Source organism: Lissotriton vulgaris, chromosome 5, assembly GCF_964263255.1.
Source record: "Lissotriton vulgaris chromosome 5, aLisVul1.2, whole genome shotgun sequence".
NCBI classification, from domain to species: Eukaryota; Metazoa; Chordata; class Amphibia; order Caudata; family Salamandridae; genus Lissotriton; species Lissotriton vulgaris.
Window position 1 is genome coordinate 1500805447 of NC_141693.1, and position 23365 is coordinate 1500828811.

The 23365-nt window shown below is 41.2% G+C and overlaps 1 protein-coding gene across 1 annotated transcript in view; it reads right to left on the reverse strand.

The window, feature by feature from the left end:
• Positions 1 to 16353: 16353 nt before the first annotated feature.
• The window catches only part of LOC147712854 (acidic mammalian chitinase-like), a 325733-nt gene continuing 318721 nt past the window's right edge, over positions 16354 to 23365 (reverse strand). The window contains exon 10 of the mRNA XM_086919719.1: positions 16354 to 16622. Within this exon, the coding sequence (XP_086775845.1) occupies positions 16354 to 16622 (269 nt within the window). The remainder of the gene's footprint in view (positions 16623 to 23365) is intronic.

Consider the following 23365-nt stretch of genomic DNA (forward strand, 5'->3'; position numbering starts at 1 on the left):
CATTCTCTCTCCGCTGAACTGTGAGGTACTGTGAGACTTATATTTTTAGAGGATTTTGTTCCCGCAAGATTGAGCGTCGGTGAAGTGTTTCAACGGCTGTTTGATTGCTCGTGCATTTGCGCGCGGCCTCTGACGTCAATTGAAGCCTGAAACGCATTGTTGGAACGCAGCATTAAAGCGTTCAACGTAGATGCCATCTTTGTTTCCTTTAATCGCAAGCGGCTGAGTGAAGCGCAACGTTCATTTGGAACGCAACCTTGTGACAGCGCTACGTCGTGGCCATTTTGCGAGTTTTCTTTTGCATTCTGAAAAGGGTGTTGGAGATTACCTACGGAGTGAAGCAGTTCGAGGAACTTCATCCATTTAAGGTTATTTCCTTTAATTCGAACTGCAAATTCAGTGATTCGCACACTCGTTTCCAAGATACAGTTATTGGTACTTTGTGGAAGCAATTTATCTTGGCATTCATGTTATTTAGTTTTGTTTTCTACAGTGATACGCACACTATAAATTTCAAGTGCTTGTCACTATTTATTCCAACCGTGATCTGCACACATTTGTGAAGGTGATTGAGATGGCTGCGTCTCAAATCTGTAATCAACCATCTATTTTTCTAGAAATTCCAGGGAAACCTAAACTGAGGTGGAAAAAATGGTTTGATACTTTTGAGAATTACATCGTTGCCAGTGATGGAACAAAATGTTCTGCAGAAAGGAAGAAAGCTATTCTTTTTAGTTATTTAGGTACAGCTGCGATAGAAATTTTTAAGAATCTTGTACCTATTGCGCCACCAATTGATGGGTGGAATGTCTTTCTTGAAGCTGTTGCAAGACTGGAAAAAACGTTTGAAGATGAACCTAATGTTATGATTGAAAGACATGCCTTTCATAAACGCAAACAGTCCTGTGATGAATCTGTGGAAGATTATGTGGCAGCTTTACGAGTCATAGCTGCAAACTGCAATTTTGGTGCCTATGTTGATACAGCTAAAGGGATCAATTTGTGTTTAATTGTGCAGCTAAAAAAGTACAAGAACGTCTCTTAGCTTGTCGTAATCCCACCTTAGCAGAAGTAATTGATTTGGCCGAAGGGATTGAAAGATCGATTAAGTCATCTAAGGTCATTGCTGCTAATGAAAACAGGATCACTAATGACACTTCTGTTTGTGCTGTTCAAATGCGTAGTAAGGGAAATTTTCAAGCCAATAGAGTTTTAAGTTGTTTTAGGTGTGGCTCTAAAACACATTTGGCTAACTGCCCAGATTGTCCCGCATTTAGGAAAAAGTGTACTAAATGTGGTAAAGTTGGCCATCTTACATCTTCTTGTAGAATTCAAAGGAAAGGTGGTAAGCCTAATTCCACTGTTAGTAATGTTTCTTATGTTAATGATGATTTGGAGAATTTAGTCATCACTATTTATGATGATTCTTTTGATAGTCACATACATAGTATTTCTCTTCCTTTCAAAGCTCCTTTAGGGATTGTTCATGTAGGTAAGATTGCCTTTGAAGCCATGGCTGACTCTGGTTAGCCTGTGACTATCTTATCAGATGTATTCTTTTATCAAAAATGGAAAGGTGTCAAACTTGCTAAATCTGATATCAATCCTAAAGCTTTTGGTAATTTTGATATAAAAATGTTAGGTTTCTTTGAAGATTCATTAAAATTTGAGACCCGTGTCATTTTTACCAAAATTTATGTTGAAATTGATGGAAAAAATATCGTTGGGTGGTATGATCTTGGTAAACTTGGCATTCATTTATGTCCAGGATCAGATCGTCCAATTCAATTGAGAGAAATGCCTGTCAACAATGTTTCTTTGGAATATCCTTTGTCTTCCATTTTGGATAAGTATAAAAATGTTTTTGAAGATGTTGTTTGTGAGGTCAAAGGTTTCTCTCACAGAATTAAACTTAAAAAAGGAGATTTGCCTGTACAACATAAAGTTCGTATGGTACCTCTGGGTGTGAGGGGCAAGCTCAAATCACATTTGGATGGTCTCTGTTCTCAAGGTATCATAGAACCTACTGATAGCTCGGAATGGGTTTCGGCTTTCGTTATTGCTCTTAAAAAGAATCAAGAAATTAGACTGTGTGTAGACCTCCGGTCTCTCAATAAAAACATTGTGGTGGAAACTTATCCTTTGCCTAGGATACAAGAAATGTTGGCTGCTGTTAATGGTGCGAATTTTTTTTCCATTATTGACTTGAAGGCAGCCTATCATCAAGTTACTCTGGATCAGGATTCTAGAGATCTGACGGCGTTTATAACTCCGTTTGGGTTATTTAGATTTTTGAGGATGCCTTTTGGCCTGGAATCTGCTGCCAGTGTTTTCCAAAAGCTAATTGAAAATCTTTTTAGTGAAGTTGAAGGTGTTCAGTCTTTTCAAGACGACATTTTAATCTTTGCTAAGTCTATTGATGAGCATAATGTCACCTTGGAAAAAGTTTTAAAGATTCTAAGCAGCAAAGGCATGACGGTGAGCAAGGAGAAATGTAAATTCCTTGTTAAGGAAATTGACTATTTAGATCATAAAATTACTCAGGAAGGGATTTTCCCTGAAAAAGATATTATTAGCAACCTTGAAAATGCCAGCAAGCCTCAGGATAAGGATGCTTTACGCTCTTTTCTTGGGTTAAGTGAATACTATGCGAAATTTGTTAAAGGATATGCTTTGGTTGTTGAACCACTCAGACAACTGTTAAAGAAAGGTTCAAGGTTTGTTTGGACTGATGTTCATGATTCAGCTTTTCAGGGTGTGATTAAGTTTATCGCTAATGCTCCGGGTCTTAAAACATTTGATCCTGAAGGGAGGTCTTTTGTAACTGTGGATGCAAGCACTGTTGGTTTGGGAGCTGTTTTCACACAGATGGTTAATGGCAAGGAGAGAGTTATTTCATTTATTTCGAGAGCAGTTAGAGGTGCTGAAGTCCATTATAGCACGATCGAGAAGGAGGCTTTAGCCTGTGTATGGGCTGTGGAGAAGTTGAAGAATTTTTTGTGGGGTAGGCCTTTTGTTTTGGTGACGGACCATAAGCCGTTGGTCTACATGATGGATGGCGTGAGGAGTGGTAGAGCATCTTCCAGGTTGGTTTGGTTAATAGAGAGACTGCAGGAGTTTAACTTTGAGATTCAGCATATTCCAGGTGGAAAGAATTTTGCTGCAGACTGTTTATCTAGGTTACCTCCTCTGAGCGATTTTTGTGATGAGGTCACGGATCAGCATGAGTGTGTTGTGGCTGCTTTGGATGCTGTGGAATCAAGCAATTTTGGCATTGATGAGAATGAGTGGAATGATCATGTTAGTAAAGATAATTTGTTGGCCAAGGTTAAGTCTTATGTTGTTAATGGACGGCCCTCTGTTAAAAGTATTGAATCTTCGCTAAGAAGTTTTGCTCAGGTGGCGAATGAGTTATCTATTGAAAATGGAATTTTGTTGAGGAATGAGTTGTTTGTTCCACCAGGTAGTCTCAGGGAGAAGATTATCAGATTAGCACATTCAGGGCATCCTGGTGTTTCAGGTACAAAGAGGTTACTCAAGTGTCACTTTTGGTGGCCTGGTTTAGATGCATCTGTTGAGAAATTTATCGATAACTGTGTGGTGTGTGTTAGGTCTGACAAGCACTGGAAGGTTTCTACTGAACCTTTGTCTATTTGTGAAGGTCCTGCAGGTCCGTGGTAAAGACTTTCTATTGACTTTTCTGGACCTTATGATTGTCTTGGCAGAGAAAGTAGATTTTTGATTGTTCTCATTGATGACTTTTCTAAGTGGTTACATTATTCCTTTGTAGAGCATCCTAGTACTGATGCGGTTATTAGTTTCCTGGACTATGTTTTCAGGATTGAAGGGGCTCCCATTTCCATTAGGTCTGACAATGGTGTTCAGTTCATCTCAAGCAAAATGGAAATGTTTCTTAAAAAGTTTGGAGTGTCTGCTAAGAGGGCTCCTCTTTATAGTCCACGTTCCAATGGTCAGGTTGAGAGGGCCAACAGATTTTTTAGAGAGGGGATCCAAGCTGCTTTGGAGAGTAATCTGGATGTTTTTGACTTTTTAAAAGACAAAATTTGGAGTTATCATCTGACTCCTAACTCTGGTACAGGGGTTTCTCCTTTTTGTCTTATGAGAGGCAGACAAGCTAGATCTTTATTTTTGCCTCAATTAAGAAACAAAAGCAATTTGACGGAGAGTTTTGAGTCTTCTGTCTCTAAAGCTAGAGATAACATCACTTCTGCAAGGTTGTCAGGAAAGTCTTATCATGATGATTTTCATCATTGTAAGGGCAAGGTTGTAAATGTTGGTGATTGAGTTAGGATTGTTAGTCCCTTTCACACACCCAAAGGTATGTTCAAGTTCAGTAAGCCCTTTATTGTGGAACAAGTTTCTAATTCCACTGTTTTTCCCAAGGGTAGAGGGTGGTGGAGTAAGAGTTCTGTTGTTGTTTTGAAACCTGGCCAAGAATTTTTTTTGATAAAAGGGAAGATGGTGTGGATGTCTGGTTTGATGATTCCTGTCATAGTCCTTTACCTAAGGAACAGTTTGTTTCTTCTGGTGATGGTCCTGGTTCTACTCTTGGTTCAGAACCTGATCCTATTTTGGATTCTCCGGCTTCTGATGATGATGCTGGTACTTGTTCTTCTGTTCCAGGTTCTCATGTTTCTCTTAAAACATGTGTTAAGTTGCCTAGGAGATTTGATGATTATGTTCGGATTAATTTTGCTTTGTTCTGTTTTATTTTCCTTTTGTTTTGTTTTATTTTATTTTATTTTGTTTTATCTGTGGAACAGGTGCATGTGGTAATATCCTTCTTTTCTTTCTTGCTTTTTCTTTGATGTCACTTTTAGAATTGTTATGTGTAATGAGAATGTTACTCATGTAATGGGGAATGTTGTTGTGACCTGAGTTCTAGATCAGAGAAGCGGTTGGAGCTGATCTGATCTAGACGCTTTGGTTTGTGCTCCAGTGGGTCCTTGTATTTGATTTAAATAAATCCTTCTAAAATTTATCTTTGCCTCCTCCGCTTTTTACAGTCAGGGAGCCGCCAGCTTAGTACTGAAGGGCTGACGAGCTCTGGAAGAATTGAACACAGCGCAACCTGGCTGGCGTAAACGCATTGAACTGAACTTAATTCATCCCAGTCCAATATGGCCAATGCATGTGATGTCACATACAACGGCGTCTTTACGTGAGCCAACAGCGTTGCAGTTCAGGAAGCAAGTGCACATGCTGGGGGCCTTATCCGAGCAACAAGTGGCCATGGTGGCTGAGCTTACTGGATGAAAGGGTGCAGACTCCTTGCAACACCAGAGCCACAGGGGCGCGCAGGCATGCGCAGGGTGATTACTCAAAACTTCTGTGCATCAGCAGTCGGGCCCCCTCACTAGCTGGATTGACGGTGCAACACGGACCATAGGGAACAATGTCAGTCCTGTGCTGACATGGCAGAATCTGTGAAGGAATGCCAAAAATATGAAAGCAGCTATCCTCCTGCGAAGGTGCCGAAACAGCGTTGGTGGGCGAGAGCAAGGACTGTCACCAAATATAGTCAGATGCAGCTGATTAAAAAGTAGGTTGATAGAAGTTTATGATCTCACACACACAATGAGCTGGAACCAGCTTGCTTGGACTCCTGCATCAACTTACCATTCCTGCTGGAGTCCTCGACTTGCTGTTCGCAACTGCTAGCATGAGTACAAACATGTAACATCACAATGTGATAAGCATGAGGTGCATCTGAGTATAAATATATACTGCCTTACAGATTGGTTCATCAAGTTCCTGAATCTGAATTTTGCGTGAAAAAAAAGGAATAGCTTGGGGCAGTTTTCCGCCACTTCACTGGTAACTCGCTGCCAGTTAGCCCCTTTTGGCACCATTTAAATCTGCATCTTTTGGAAAGCATTGGTGTGGCAACGCACGCCTTCTAGTCTTTGTGGTAGCTAACATCTAGTGGAACAGCAGGCCTTTATTTTTGACGTCACAGTTTGCAAGTGAATGTCTTTGCTTATGTGTGGTGTTCCCAAGCTGTTGAGGCACTATCATTGGTCCGCACATGGCAGTTTGATGTAGGTTGCACTTACTGACTGTTGGAATTATCTGCATTGCCACTAAACTTGTTAGCGCCTAAGGGTCAAAATAAGAAGTTACATTGCATGTGAGCGTGCCGTCATTGAATTAATATTTATTGACTTGAAGTTCACTTTACGGCATAGCTATTGTACGTTTATTTTTTTTCTATTTCGCTGCCAGATTTCTTCATTATTTTGTATTTTTTGTGTTTGCATCTTTTGAGGTCAGTGGACTAATTCCTCTCTAGGTTGAAGAAAGGATTCTGCATCCTCTTCTAGTGTGAATTTCAGCCCCATTCGGTAATTCTGCACAAGTGTGTGGTTCGGATCACTTCTGTGGTTATAGCAGTGGACTAGTCCCTTGTGTGAGGGTGAAGAAAGGACATCGCGTTTCTCAATGTGTCGTCATTTGAAGTACAATAAATTATTCTGCTCAGTTTTTTTTTTGTTGTTGTTTATTATTTTCAATTATTACACTGTGTATTACCGGTTTGCGTTGGGGGGTTCTTTCCCTGATTCCTGGAGGGGCGCTGAAGTCGTCCCCATTTTCAAGAAAGGCAACAGGGAAGACCCAGCCAATTACCGCCCCATCAGCTTGTTGGACACAACGCAAAAGGTGGCGGGGAAAGTGGTATTGGGCAGGATTCTGGAGTGGGTGGATGATAATCAGATATTATCTGATTTCCAAGCAGGTTTTAGATCAGGGACAGGTACCGTCGAGCAGACTTTCCGCCTTCTAATGCTCTATTGGAAGGTAGTGGTGCTAGGAGGAGGAAGTTTATACCTAGTCTTCATAGACTTAAAAACGGCCTTCGACCTGGTTCCACGAGCATTACTGTGGAAAGTCCTCGACGGTCTAGGTCTACCCCCCTACCTTCTGGCCCTATTGATAAAATTCCATGCACATAACTTTGCTCAAATCAGATGGGGTGCCCAGGGAGAAAAAACATCATGTATCCCAGTAGACAGGGGTGTTCGCCAGGGGTGTGTGCTTGCCCCCACTCTGTTTTCGTTGTACGTAAATGGAGTGGTGGAGCATCTCTTACAACATCCTGCAGATGCACCATCCCTGGCCGGAAGGAAAATCCCGACTCTCCTGTTTGCCGACGACACCCTCCTGATTTCGAAGACACCCATAGGCATACAGGCGCTACTTACCAGCTTTAAGGCCTTCTGTGATGCCAAGGGCTTAGCAATAAATATTGGTAAGACCAAATTTCTTGTCCTCAACCCCCCGAAGAAATCTGTAAAAACCCCCACTCTAGACTCTGTTCCGTTAGAACGGGTCAAAGAATTTGACTCTCTAGGCATTCGCCTCTGTGATAGTATGAATTGGAAGGCCCATCACCAGAAAGTGTTTCTAACCCACAAGAGGGTTGTTGGCGCTTTACTTAAAGAACAACGTGCCTCTTCCACAAAACCGATCGGGGCACTCCTTGACATCTATAGGGCCAGGGTTGTGAGTGCAGAACTTTGGGGAACCCAGAGAGTGGACACTTTGGCCCACCTAGAAAACAAATTCCATAAAGACTTGATGAGGCTACCCCAGAGCACTCCCACAATTCCACTCTTGCTCGACGCAGGTACCCGCCCTATCTGCGACCAAGCTAAATTACGTCCCTTATTACTGTGCTCCAGAATTTGGAACGTTCCTGAACTCCATAGCTATGCGGATGCCCTAAAAGACGTATTGTCCCTTCCTGGCTGGCACAAGATCGCCTGGCTTAGAGAGGTTAAGAAGGCACTCATCTTGCTTGGTTTAGGATCTGCGTGGGAAAATAAAACTGCACCTCCCAAACAGGAATTGAAGAAGGCCTATTGGTCTTGGGTCGATAGCGAGAGACTGGGTAAATCAAACCATCCAAAAACTGTTGCCAACTTCCTGATGGTTAAATGTAACCCCTCCAGAGAAGCTTATTTGGACCTGATACACAGTTCTTATGATAGGGCTTTATATTTTAAATTCAGGGTTGGGGTTTTACCTTTATGCCAGTTCACTTCTACCTGGAAACCACCCCTACAAACTGTTCCCAACTGCCCATTTTGTGAGCTGAAAACAGAATCCGTTGCACACTTTTTATTTGAGTGTCGAGCCTACCTAGCTCCCAGACGGAGGTGGTTGAAGCCTCTTTTCAGGAGCTTAGGAACTCGTTCGCATCTGGAAGCTCTGAGAATACTGCTCTCAGACACAAGACCTTTTTTCTCCATTTGTCTGGCAAAATTCCTAGGATGGGCTTGGCGTATAAGAACCACTAAAAAACTGATGATCCAATAACGTCCCCCCCGTCTTTTAACATGTTTTTTTTTTTTTTTTTTTTTTTTTGTCCATTTGACAGATCTCTTTTAATGTATAATGAATTGCAAATTGATTGTTTGATCATTGTTTTATACTGTGATGTTTCGCTTTTATGATATGTTCTTATATATCGAAATAAAGCTTACTTACTTACTTATTATTTTCAATTATTACACTGTGTATTACCGGTTTGGGTCATCTTTGTGGGTGATCTCTGCTGTTAATGTATCATTCTGCCTAGAAAAGTAGGGTCTATGTTTTGGGCAATTTTTCCTCATCACTAAATATAGTGGTAATGCAATATTTTGCATTGCAACCCCAACAAGCGTTATGGCCAGCTGGTAAAAATCCATATATGAAGTGGGTGGAATGGAAATTGCATTTTCTGAACGTTCGCAATACAATTGTTGAGGAAGGAAAGATGGAACTGGACAGAAAAAGGAAGATTATTCGTACTCAAGGGGACCTGAGGGTATAAAAGTATATGAACAAATGATAAAAACAACTGGGGCGAGAATTCTAATGCGTTTCCAGGTTCTTTACGAGATTTTGACAATGATTATGTGCCGAAAGTGTGTATTGGTATTGTGAAATTCAATTTGTCCAAAGGAAACAGGAGGCTGGGAAACCTATTGATGAATATGTGGCTGCACTTAAAAAATTAGCAGGTGATTTTAGATGTGATCATCTTCAAGACCAGCTCATCTGGGATCAGGTTATCATGCATCCTTGTGATCCTGTAATTCAAGAGAGATTGTGGATCAGTGGGGAGGCTGACCTATTTGCAATAGTGAGGAAAGCGGAGCTATCCAGCTGCAGTGATAACGCTTTTAAGAATCTAAAGAAATGAGTGATGAAAGGATTGGTACAGTAAAAACAAAGGGTTTAATAAGTCTATGAAACAAGGTGTGAAAGTACATGAGCCAACTAAGAAAGGAAGTGTTAAAGTTCATGATTACACCAAAAGGATGGTTTTACGTGCTATAGTTGCAATAATAGTTCGCACTTGGCTTATTGTAAATATTGTCCGGTGCCCGAATAGAGGTGTTCAGCGTGCGGTATTGTTGGTCATTTTGCTAAGGTATGAAAGAAGAAAAAAGGGTTTAAAGTTTAAATGTGTCGATGAAGCAAGCTCTAGTAAAGATGAGAGTATTGACAAGAAAGTTGTGCACTGTGAGATAGACACCAAAGGACAGCATAATCTATTTGTATTGACGAATAATGACAATGCTATTGGGGATAACAAAAAACATTAGTGTTTGATGTCTTTAGGTGGGGTCAACATGCAAATATATGGTCTCCATTTACAATTGTCAATGAGGATGTGTGGAACTATAAAGTTGTATCAAAATTAGGAGGGACATTACTGAAACCAGAAATTAATACAGGGAGTCTCTGGAGAGAAGATAGCTTTGGTGGGGTTTAAGACCCTGGTATTCCAGTTTAAAAATAGAGAATCCATAAGGAAGAGTTATGTTGCAAAGAAGGGGCCTTCAGTATTAGTGTGGAGGGACAAAGGTGGTCTTCACATTATCCTATATCCCAATAGTCTCGAACCACTTTTGATTGTTGATGAAAGTAAGACAGTGGGGACTGAGATGCAGGGTAGATTTCCTCAAGTTTTCAGTGTGGAAATTGGTATGCTAACGAAGTTTGAACACTGTATTGTCTTAAAAAGTGATGCTTGTCATAAAATGCATAAAGCTAGGAATATTCCCATTCTTCTCAGATAAGAAGTTGAAAAAGAATTAGATGGACAGTGCAGGTAATATTAAACCTATTGTGTCCTCTGAGTGGATTTTAGCAGTGGTGGTAGCAAGACGCAGCAATGGAAACATCAGACTGTGTATTGACTTATGCCATTTAAACAATATTATTCTTGCGATAAGTTTCTGCTACCTAAGATTTCAGAAATATTAGTGTTAGTCAACAATGCCAATTGGTACTCCAACATAGACTTGTCTGCTGCATTTGTCCAGATTCGGTTGAAGGAGGAGAGCAAACCATACACAGCCTTTATCACTCCCATGGGGTGTTTCCCATATAAGAGGATGCCCTTTGGACTGGCATCAGCTGCCGCCATTTTCCAAAGATTCATGTATCAGCTTTTTGGGACACATCCCAAAGTAAGGTGTTTCCAGGATACTATCCATATTTTTGGAAGGGATAGGCAGGAACAGGACAAAGCTTTGGATGAGGTTTTAGGCATTTTAGAAGAGAAAGGGTTGTGTATGGAACACTCAACGTGTGAATTTGCCATGCGTTCTGTAACTGATTCAGGTCATGTTCTGTGTGGTGATGGGGTAGCTACCAAACCAGAGTGGGTGGAACTGATCCAGAAGCCCACATCCTTCTAATAAGGAAGAACTTAGGTCATGCTTAGGCCTTGTTGAATTATATGCTAAATGTGTGAAGGGTATACAATTTCAGACACTTATTGAAGGACAAAGTGAAGTTTGTGTGGTTGGAAAATTGCACAGTGGAATTTGCACATATAAAGGAGTTGGTCTAATGGCTAGGGCGGTTGACCTCGAATCTGGGGAACTGGGTTCGAGACTCGGCAATGACGCTGAACATCCTGTGATTCTGGGCAAATCACCTAATCTCCCTGTGCCTAACAAAAATGAATGTGTCCTCGTGTAATGCAACTGGTGCTATATAAAGAGCTCTGATACCCGATTTAGGTCAAGTTCGTGTTATATAAAACTCTGTAAAATAAAATAAAAAAAGAAAGAAAGAAAGCCATTGCTGAAGCTCCTGAGTCATGAGTTGAAAGGTTCTGACCTAGAACTTGAGAATGTGGTCACTGTGGATGCCAGTAACAAGGGGCTGTGAGGTGTTTTATCACAGATGGATGGGGAAGGTAAGAAGTTTTAGTTTTGCATACACCTCAGGTACATTATTCCCTCTGAAGGAGAAATTCTCAGTTATTAGGAAAGAAGCCCTTGCTTGTGTGTGGACCTTGGAACACTTCCGATTTTTAGTTTGGGGCAAATTGTGCATAGTGTCTAGTGAACACAAATCTCTTGAAAAATTGTTAACAGCGGAAGGTCTTTTTAAAGCATCCACCAGGATAGCAAGAATGTCTATGTGTTTGCAAGATTTTATTTACAAGGCTTTGTATGTACCAGAGAGATACAATGTGTTAGCAGATTTTCTAGCTTGCAGGCTTACAGAGAGCACTTAGTTAGGACTTTTAAAGAATGACTGCTTCACCCGTGAGCGTCTCGAGGGCGAGGCGCTGTGGGATTGCGCTGCCTGTAGCTATTGGTTAATCAACCACATCTTGAGGTTCTTCCTGAACTGCTGGAGCAAAGTTGAGGCTCTGAGGACCAGGGGAAGGATCTTTCAGGTCTTTGCCGCCATGTGGGAGAAGGAGCGGTCTTCGCTGTTTGTTCGGCAGATGCATTGGGTAGCTGCTAGGGAGAGGGATCTGGAACAGCGTTCTCTGATGGTTTGGTGGAAATTCATTTGTTCATTTAGGGAGGCCGGTCCTTCACTTTGTAGTGCCTTGTAAGCGTGGGCGAGCAGCTTAAACTGGCATCTCTTTGCAACTGGTAGCCAGTGGAATTTCCTGAGGTTGGGGGTCATCTATGTCTGTCTGGGCAGGTTGAGGAGGATTCTGGATGGTGTGGAGTTTCCTCATGAGTTGGGCGGTGATTCCTACATGGAGGGCATTGACATATTTGAGTCTGCTGGTGACGAGAGCTAGCGTGACGGTACGCCTGGTGCTGGGTGGAGACATCTGAAGACCTTCCTTAGCATGAAGAGGGTGAGGAAGCAAGCGAAGGAGACGGTGCTGAACTGCGTCTTCATGAAAAGCTGGCTGGCGAGTATGATGCAGAGGTTGCGGGCAAGTGCGGTAGGTTTGGGTGTTTGGCCCAACTCAGATGACCACCATTCATTGTTCCAGAGAGCGGCCTTTCCTTTTTCGAAGATGAGAACTTCTGTTTTGTCTGTGTTGAGTTTGAGACAGTTGTTGGTAATCCAGGCGGCCACATCTTTCATGCATCTTTGGAATTTGTCGTTGATGGTTGTTGGGTCATTAGTCAGGGAGAGGATGAATTTGGTGTCGTCGGCATAGGAAATGATGTTGAGTTCATGACTCCTGATGATGCAGGCCAGGGGTGTCATGTCCACGTTGAAGAGGGTCGGGGTAAGGGATGAGCCTTGAGGGACACTGAAGGTGGTGTTCTTAGGGAGCGAGGAGTAGGGAGGGAGGCTGATCTTCTGTGCTCATCCTTTGAGGTAGGATGCAATCCACTTGAGGGCTGCTTCTTGGATTCCGTTTTGGTAGTGTCTGTCGAACAGTGTATAGTGGGATACGGTTTCGAAGGCTGCTAAGTGGTCAAGGAGAATGAGGGTGACGGTTTCTCCTCGGTTTAGCAGCATTTTGATGTCATCTGTATGCTGCTGTTTACTCTGAAGCCAGATTGGGAGAGGTCCAGAAGGTTGTGGTTCTCCAGATGTCTAGTGAGCTGGATATTGATAGCTTTCTCGATGACCTTGTCTGGGAAGTGGAGCAGGGAGATAGGTTGGTAGTTCTCAGGTTCTCCTGGGTCCACGGCTGGTTTCTTCAGCAGTGGCTTCACATCTGCATGTTTCCATTTCTGGGAGAAGTGGGCTGTAGTGATCAGGGAGTTAAGGAGCTTAGTGAGTACTTTGTTGATAGGTTGATTGTGGAGGTTGAAAGTGTGGTGGGGGCTGGGGTTTGCTGGGGCTCGAAAGTGGTGGCTCTCATGATGGATGCTGTTTCCTTCTCTGTGAGGGCGTTCCACGAGGTGAGCTGGTGTGGGTGGGCGTCAATTGGCATGAAGAGGTTGATGTTGTAGGTCTTGGTTGATGGTGTTAATTTTGTTGTAGAAAAAGTCTACATTGGTGTTGCAGAGGGCTTGTGAGGGTGTGGTGATGTTTTCAAAAGCCGAATGGGTTGGTGAACTCCTTGACTAAGCTGAACGGTTCCTTGCTGTTGTTGGAGCTGTCACTGATGCAGGTGGCTAGGGCAATCATTTTTGGTGTTTTTCAGAAGGTGGTAGTATTGGTGAGGCCATCTTTGAATTGTTGTTGGTCCTTGAGGGTCTTACTGGTGTGCCAGCTTCTTTCTTTCTGTCTGCAGTTGTGTTTCTAGGTTTTCAGTTCTGCCATCAACCAGTTAGGGAGTTGTGTTTGTTTCTTTGAGTTGATGTGTTTCCTTGGCATGCATTTGTCTGCGCTTGCCGTGATCCAGTTTGTGAAGACTTCTGTTGCCCTTAATTTCCGCCTACCCACCACCACCGAAGACACAGAGCTAGCAACAGAATTCTTCACAAACTGGATCAGAACAAGCTCAGAAAAAGTCATGCCATGGAACCCATCAACCCAAAGAAACAAACATAACTCCCCAACCGACTGACCTAGAACACATGGGCAACCTCGGACTCAAGCAGACTGCAGTACACAACGCTTGACCCTATTTTCACCAGTGAAACACTGAGCAGCTGAAAAACAGCCCTCACTGGTAGTGGTAGCATGGTGTTGGGGAGTTCCAAGATGATGAAGTCAATGCAGTGAGGATCCGTCCAGGTGAGCTCCTCTGTGTGGGTGTATTTTACTCTGTTGCTGATTGAGTAGATAGGGTCAAGCGTGTGTCCTGCGGTCTGCTGAGTCCGAGGTCGGCCATGTTTTATAGGAGGTCAGCCATGTGGGCATGTTCGGTGTTCTCAAGAAGACAGTTGGAGTCTCCTAGGAATATGTAAAGATTTGAGTGTATGGCAAAAGAGGGGATGAAGTTGGGGATCGCGTTCCAGAAGGTAGTGTGAGGTCCTGGAGGTCTGTAGGCAAGGATGCCTCTTATGATGGTTTCGCTGTTTGTACGGAGTAGGAGGTGGAGGTGCTCCATGAAGGGGGTGGAGTCATCTGTGGTGGTTGAGCATTCAAGGTTTTCTTTGTAGATTATGGTGATGCCTCTGTCGTTTCTGTTGGATTGGTCTTAGTATACGATCTTGTATCCATCGAGGGTGGCAGTGGATGTGTCCAGAGTGGATGAGGGGTACAGCTAAGTTTCTGTGACGAAGACGGCGTCCGGGGTGTGGGTCGTGATGGATTTCCAGCGGGCAGTTGATCCTTCCATAGGAGTTCGTGTTGGCCACGTTAGAGGGTGTGTGTGACGCGGTGTGGCTGATTGGATGGGCACGGGTGGTCTCCTTGGTGACGCAGGTGAAGCAGCAGCAGTTCCAGCAGCAGAATAGGCCTTCAGTAGTCATTGGAGAGGCATGGGTGCAGTTGCTGTCCTGGAGTCCAGGGCTCAGGGTTTGAAGTTGGCTTGAGGTGAAGCAGAGGCTGTAGAGGTTGGATGCAGGAGTGTGATAAACATGAATGGGAGAATATGCAAAAAACAATCAATCATGATCAAGGCGGCCCTAGAGTAATGGAGGAAGTATGAAAGAAGGAATATTCTAAGGATAGTAAACTGTAACAGTTCACTGAAATGATTTAACAGGGTTGGCCTCAGAAATCCATTGTGGATAAAGAGTTGAGACGCTTTCGGGAAATCAAGACTAAATTATCAGTAGGTCATGGCATAGTTCTCAGGGGTGATAGAGCCATTCCTCCTCCATCCACAGTGCAGTGAATATCATGAGCCACATTGGCTCACCTTCCAAGGAAACTATCGCCACGACTGATGTATTCTCAGGGTGGCCAGTAGTCACAGTGGTGGAGAAGATAGACTCAGTGGAAGTCTTAAGTTTATTTACGAAACATTTGTGGATGTAGGATTACCTGTTCAGATATTAAGTGATAATGGTGTACAATTCATGTCAAATATGGCAAAGAAATATTTTGAAAAGTTGGGTCTGTAGCATACAACTACCTCTCTATACAATCACAGTGAAAATGAGATGATTGAGAGGTTCAACAGGATTTTGACATCTGCCATACAAATGGCAACTATGAATTGTATGGATTGGAAGAATCAGGTTGCAAAACTGTATGGAGTTATAGGACCACAATTCATAAAGATTTGGAGGTGTCTCCTTTTGAGGTGATGAGAGGTAGATGTGCTAGAACCAAGTGCAACCCTGCGTGGTTATTAAAGTATTCAGATTTTAATGTGCCTATGGAAGAAGTGAGAAGAAGAATTGGCAATAAGCATAGGAGGTATAAAGAAACATTTGATTGCAAAAGGGGTTCAGAGAAATTGAAAATTAGGAAAGGGGACTGGGTGAAGGTTAAAATTCCATTGAAGGTTAAAAAAAAGGTGAAAGACAATTTTCTGGACCTCTGTAAGTGAGAAATGTTTTATGCAATGCTGTCTGTCTCAGTGATGGAAGAGTATGGAACCTCAGAAGAATTGCTGTTCCTAAAGAGGGAACGTGGTGTGTATAAAGAAAGGTTTGCGTTATTTGGGTGGAGAATTATTTTCTGATTCAGTCAATGAGATGGAGAGTACTGGGAACAAGGAAGTGGACTGTGATTATGGGGAGGCAGTGGTGGAAATGATGTAGGGAGAAACAGAATTGGATGCAAGTGATGTACCTGCCAGTGATAGTGATTTTGTTGGCAATAAGAGTAATCTGAACAAGAAAGGGAATGAAATGGAAGGTCGCAATAGTCGGGTATGTGCCAGACCCATATGGTTGTCTAATTTTGTGTGCAACATGAGTACATCTTAGAATTTCTGTTTTAGAGGAGATGTGTTGTGTTATTATGATATTATGTTTATTCTGTGTAACTTACTGCATATATGTGTTTCATTTTGTAAGGCCTCTTCCATTCCACAAGCTGCTTCACCTGTGTTCTAGATTCTTTCCTTTAAAACTTTGTGGAGGTGCTGGAGTGGAAGGAACGAGTCAGCAGGTGTTGTTTTCTGTTGCTGAATATTGGTGTTTCAACTTATTATACACCTTGGTTTTCTTGAATTACCTGGATTTACTTTACACAGACTCAACTTTATTACTGGCCTTGTGGATTTTACATCATCTGCAGTCTTGGATTGTCTTGAAGAGTTTTTACTCATGGCCAGTTGCAGCACTTGCAGGTCTTATCAAATACCAGTATGCCTGCACAGGTCATTGAAAAGGTACGCTTTCCCGAACACATATAGAAATTGTGAGGGTTTTTGGGATTTGTGTAGTGTCCATCGGCTTTGTCTGCACAGAAGGTTGGATTCACTGATGAGTCTTTAGTAGGAGGTTGAATAGGAGGAATTGGAAGCTTTCTTGAAGGAGTAGAAGGTTTGCGCACCTGTGGATCTTGGTCTTTTGGGCTAGTTTGGACTGAACCTTAAGATAAAAATGCACAAAATGAATGTAAAACAGGATGTATAATCACTGCAGGTCAACTTCATAAACATTTGGACCCAATTCACGAAATATAGTTGAAAATGTTCTACCTTTCACAAAAATATAGATGAAAAAATACTCTCCTATGCATACACCTACATTTGTAGTAAGGTTCTGAGTAACTTGGAATTCACAATGAATTCAAGCACGTCTCATGGAAATTTGCAACAGTTTCATAGGAGTAATTCTAGAATTCTTTTTTAATTCCATGTCACTTCCATCGGATGCAATTACGGACGCATACCTCTGCTAGCTGCACATTTATGCAGTCCTAAAGGTATCTGCACTTCTAAACTTTCATATCTTCAAAGGAAAATATTTTTTCTCCTTAAAGAAACTCCTTCACAGACACCCAACCATATTTGGGGGTATTCCATAAAAATGTCCACCTTGGATAGGGACTTACTTCTGCCTCTGGAATGAGAAATTCTACAATCATATCAATGGTTAGAATTTGTCTGGCAGAAGTTTGTCAGCTTTTGCCTACTCAAACAGCTCATGGGCCACACCCTGTGAGCAGATTTGCTCACCCGTAATATTACACTACTCCACTATGTAATTTTACATGTAAGTTAATCTATGTACAAGTGTAAATTGCCTTTAGTGAGTAGCATAGCAATCTTACATTTATACTTGTCGTAAATTGATGTATTTGTGCACCTAGGTTCCACTTGGGGGCGCAAATACCTTTGAGATTTACACCCTAACTGAAATACTGCAGAACAGGTTTCAAAATAGATCACTCGCATAGGAAGTATTCTTAAACGTTTTCACAAAGCTATCCAAGGATATGAGAATGTAATAAACAAGTGAATGTACAATACAACTTGTGCACCCCGTTAAATGTAACTTCCACTGAAGGGTCTCTTCATATATAAAATATCACTATTGCTACGGTTTGTCAAATCCGTTGCCAAAGGAACTTGACTAACCCTTTTTTCCTCATTCATGTAGACAATCATTGACCTTTACATATATTGATATAAGAACATTTTACATATTACTGCAAGGGAGTCGCATATTTTTATCAAATTAATTTCAGACCTGACAGGAAATATAAAGCTTCCATTCGGGGTTTTCTTTTAATGTGAGATTTTAGACGTATAACTAGACCTATAACTACCAGAATGCATTATGTTTGTAAAAGAAAACCAGTAGTGTATCAAGGTATCGACACTGCCATCGAGTCAGTCCTCTTTAACTCCAAGCAACAGAGCACTTTAGACGGCTTCATGAGCTGAAAATGTATGAGGGTGTACATGGGGAAAAGATCTGGCTATGGTAATTTAGGCATTGCAAATGCAAGGCAACATACATTATTTATATAGGTTTTCTAAAAAACTTACTGCAGGCAGAAGAATCTATTAAAAGGCCCATCTGGTGAATGCGATCATAATGTCTCCAAACTGAAGCAGATGGCATCAAACAAATTAACATTCTAGAATGATTATTTTTGATGAGTGTTAGTGATGTAGGATATGGTAAAAAAACATTTTTTCTCTTAACTGGATGGCCTCTTTACAGTGCACAGAAAGCCACTTGCAAAGAAAAAGACACTATAATACAGGAGAGATCAAAGTAAGTGAGTGGGTATATGAGTGTCCAGAAAGTAAGTGGATAACTGCCTGCCCCTATTGTTTTTCCATCTACCTTCCAGTCTCTGTGCTTGTTGTTCGGATTTTGCATGTTCTGATTTGAGTCTTAACATGCATCTAAACTGCTCACGTTTCTCTCTTGCAGCCCCACCAATTCGTCCAGTCGGCTCCTCTGCCTGTTCATCTGGCTCCATCACAGCTTTGCTGTCCCCGCCTAATAATAGCTAGTTAGGGATGGACAGAACCCAACTCATTAAGTACTTGATGTGCACAGAAATGCACTGCACAAAACACAGTAGGTTTTCCTTTGCTTAGATTTAAATTTGATGCATTGGTTTATTCTGACATTAAATCAAGGGTTTGTGGCTCCTCTCACTGGCTGCATTGTGTTTAGGTGCTAGAAACAAATTTAAGTCTGACTTACATTTCTCCCTTTCCACGTTTTTTCTAAGACACTAGTATCCAATGAAAATTCTATATAGTATTTTTTATTGCAAATTGTGTTTCACTTTGACTAGGTTTTCCTGGAGGACAAGCTATGACATTTAATATTAAAACAATTTCATCTTTGCAGTGTATATTGTGCAGTTAAGTTGCCTTCCTTCATGTTCATATATTGCCTATTATTTATTGCCTTGTTTACACATTTTGTCTGATTCGCAGGAAGTGACAGAGCGAAGGTGCGAGAGCGGATGCAACTGATTTCTGCGCAAGAGAATCATTTGTGGAGACAGAAAGAGTTAGTGAGTAAAATATAGCGCAATGCAATAGTTCTCGCATTTGTGCAAGTTAGAGCTATAGACGTTGTAAATGGCAATGTCTTTTACCTATGCATATTCTGATTGGAGTGAAGGGAATGCATGTGGTGTGGAGTTGAATTGTTTGTGATGGAATATAGTTGAAAATGTTCTACCTTTCACAAAAATATAGATGAAAAAATACTCTCCTATGCATACACCTACATTTGTAGTAAAGTTCTGAGTACCTTGGAATTCACAATGAATTCAAGCACGTCTCATGGAAATTTGCAACAGTTTCATAGGAGTAATTCTAGAATTCTTTTTTAATTCCATGTCACTTCCATCGGATGCAATTACGGACGCATACCTCTGCTAGCTGCACATTTATGCAGTCCTAAAGGTATCTGCACTTCTAAACTTTCATATCTTCAAAGGAAAATATTTTTTCTCCTTAAAGAAACTCCTTCACAGACACCCAACCATATTTGGGGGTATTCCATAAAAATGTCCACCTTGGATAGGGACTTACTTCTGCCTCTGGAATGAGAAAATCTACAATCATATCAATGGTTAGAATTTGTCTGGCAGAAGTTTGTCAGCTTTTGCCTACTCAAACAGCTCATGGGCCACACCCTGTGAGCAGATTTGCTCACCCGTAATATTACACTACTCCACTATGTAATTTTACATGTAAGTTAATCTATGTACAAGTGTAAATTGCCTTTAGTGAGTAGCATAGCAATCTTACATTTATACTTGTCGTAAATTGATGTATTTGTGCACCTAGGTTCCACTTGGGGGCGCAAATACCTTTGAGATTTACACCCTAACTGAAATACTGCAGAACAGGTTACAAAATAGATCACTCGCATAGGAAGTATTCTTAAACGTTTTCACAAAGCTATCCAAGGATATGAGAATGTAATAAACAAGTGAATGTACAATACAACTTGTGCACCCCGTTAAATGTAACTTCCACTGAAGGGTCTCTTCATATATAAAATATCACTATTGCTACGGTTTGTCAAATCCGTTGCCAAAGGAACTTGACTAACCCTTTTTTCCTCATTCATGTAGACAATCATTGACCTTTACATATATTGATATAAGAACATTTTACATATTACTGCAAGGGAGTCGCATATTTTTATCAAATTAATTTCAGACCTGACAGGAAATATAAAGCTTCCATTCGGGGTTTTCTTTTAATGTGAGATTTTAGACGTATAACTAGACCTATAACTACCAGAATGCATTATGTTTGTAAAAGAAAACCAGTAGTGTATCAAGGTATCGACACTGCCATCGAGTCAGTCCTCTTTAACTCCAAGCAACAGAGCACTTTAGACGGCTTCATGAGCTGAAAATGTATGAGGGTGTACATGGGGAAAAGATCTGGCTATGGTAATTTAGGCATTGCAAATGCAAGGCAACATACATTATTTATATAGGTTTTCTAAAAAACTTACTGCAGGCAGAAGAATCTATTAAAAGGCCCATCTGGTGAATGCGATCATAATGTCCCCAAACTGAAGCAGATGGCATCAAACAAATTAACATTCTAGAATGATTATTTTTGATGAGTGTTAGTGATGTAGGATATGGTAAAAAAACATTTTTTCTCTTAACTGGATGGCCTCTTTACAGTGCACAGAAAGCCACTTGCAAAGAAAAAGACACTATAATACAGGAGAGATCAAAGTAAGTGAGTGGGTATATGAGTGTCCAGAAAGTAAGTGGATAACTGCCTGCCCCTATTGTTTTTCCATCTACCTTCCAGTCTCTGTGCTTGTTGTTCGGATTTTGCATGTTCTGATTTGAGTCTTAACATGCATCTAAACTGCTCACGTTTCTCTCTTGCAGCCCCACCAATTCGTCCAGTCGGCTCCTCTGCCTGTTCATCTGGCTCCATCACAGCTTTGCTGTCCCCGCCTAATAATAGCTAGTTAGGGATGGACAGAACCCAACTCATTAAGTACTTGATGTGCACAGAAATGCACTGCACAAAACACAGTAGGTTTTCCTTTGCTTAGATTTAAATTTGATGCATTGGTTTATTCTGACATTAAATCAAGGGTTTGTGGCTCCTCTCACTGGCTGCATTGTGTTTAGGTGCTAGAAACAAATTTAAGTCTGACTTACATTTCTCCCTTTCCACGTTTTTTCTAAGACACTAGTATCCAATGAAAATTCTATATAGTATTTTTTATTGCAAATTGTGTTTCACTTTGACTAGGTTTTCCTGGAGGACAAGCTATGACATTTAATATTAAAACAATTTCATCTTTGCAGTGTATATTGTGCAGTTAAGTTGCCTTCCTTCATGTTCATATATTGCCTATTATTTATTGCCTTGTTTACACATTTTGTCTGATTCGCAGGAAGTGACAGAGCGAAGGTGCGAGAGCGGATGCAACTGATTTCTGCGCAAGAGAATCATTTGTGGAGACAGAAAGAGTTAGTGAGTAAAATATAGCGCAATGCAATAGTTCTCGCATTTGTGCAAGTTAGAGCTATAGACGTTGTAAATGGCAATGTCTTTTACCTATGCATATTCTGATTGGAGTGAAGGGAATGCATGTGGTGTGGAGTTGAATTGTTTGTGGTGGAATTTTGTGTGGGTGAGTTGTGTGGTGTGGTGTGGATTTTTGTATTGAAATAATGTGGCAAAGTGTGCAGTGACATTATGTGGATAGTAATTATATGATGTTGAGTGTACAGGATTTATGTGTAGTGGGATTGTGTGTTATGGAGTGTAATTATGTGGAATGGTATTTTGTGTTGTGGAGTGGTATGTAGTGGATTTTACTTATGTGGTGTGCTGTGGAATTTTGTGGCATGATGTGAAATTTCGTGGTGTAGATTGGATGTATGTGGTGTGTTGTGTTATGTGTGTTTAGTTGAATTGTGTGGTTTGTTAAATTATGTGGTGTTGAATGGAGATGTGTAGAGTTGAATTGTGTGGCATGGAAGTGTGTGGGGTTGAGTGGAAAATATGTTAAATGCTATTATGTGGCATGCATGGAGTGTTGCTATGTGGCATATAGTGGATTACCTGGAGTGCATTTTTGTGGTATGGAGTAGAATGTAGTTCTGTTGAGTTGAATTATGTGGTGTTGAGTGGTATTTGGTGGAATGTAAGTATGTTGTGTGGGGAATTGTGTAGGGCTGATTTTTTTAATTGAATACCATTGTGTGGAATTATGTAGCATGGTGTGGAGCTAAAGTGGAATTATGTGTAGTTGAATTGTTTGAAGTTGAATTGTGTTGTGTGGAATGTAATTATGTGGGTTGGAGTGGTATTAAGTTGTGTGGAGCGCTATTATGTGGTGTGGAATTGGTGGTATGGAGTGAAGTGGAAATGTGGATTTTAATCTTTAAGATTGTAAATATGTGGTAGGGAATGTTGCGGAGTGGAATTATTTATAGTTGAATTGTGTGTCATTGAATTATGAGATGTTCAAATGTGCTGTGAGTGGAAGAAATATGTGTTGTGGATTTGGAGAAGCCGTGCACGCTATGGCTTTTATGTCATGCGATATAAAGTTGTCAGTTTGTTGGAAGAGGACTTCTTTGGAACAACTAAAATGCAAGCCTAAACCGTTTACAAGAGTGTGAAGGGAAAAGTTTGCACGTGAGGGGTAGCCAATACGTTTGAACAGAGCATCATTTTTCCAAGAAACGTTTCACCTGTAAACATCTCTTTGTATGTTTTGGTTGATGCAAGAGTTTTTTCCCATTTATATAAAACGTGCACGAGTCACACACTACAGCGTTTAAATGTACAATAAAACCATGTTGTTTTCCTTCAGAGTGTGCCTGTTCATGTTGAGTTCACACCGTGTCTCAGACTGCAAATATACCCTGTGATGTAAAGCCACTGCAGTTGAGAGAAACGTGTGGCTAAGAGGACCACTCCCCCCAAAATACACACACACAAAAATGGACTTTTACACAAAACTAACGGATTGAATTTTTACTATTTGTCTGTAGGCAAAAAGTTCAAACATGAGAAAGGGGGTCCTTTGTTGGGGTGTAACCCCACCTGGTTCACTCCCCTTCCCACATAGTAAAATATGTGTGGAAATACACCTTGGAATGAAATAAATCTCAGAACAAGAAAGACAATCAAATATTGCACTGCGTGGAGTACTCCAGAATAGCTACCTAGTGGCAGTGATGAACACTAATGGATTTCCCAGGCTGAACCTCACGTAGATATTTGCATGCCTTGAAGCCATTGGTCAGCAATCCCCAGGTTTATCTAACGGTGAACAGCCTTTGCAACAAAACTTTTACAACGCACTACCATTACGACGCAACCATTACAACGCAAACCATTACAACG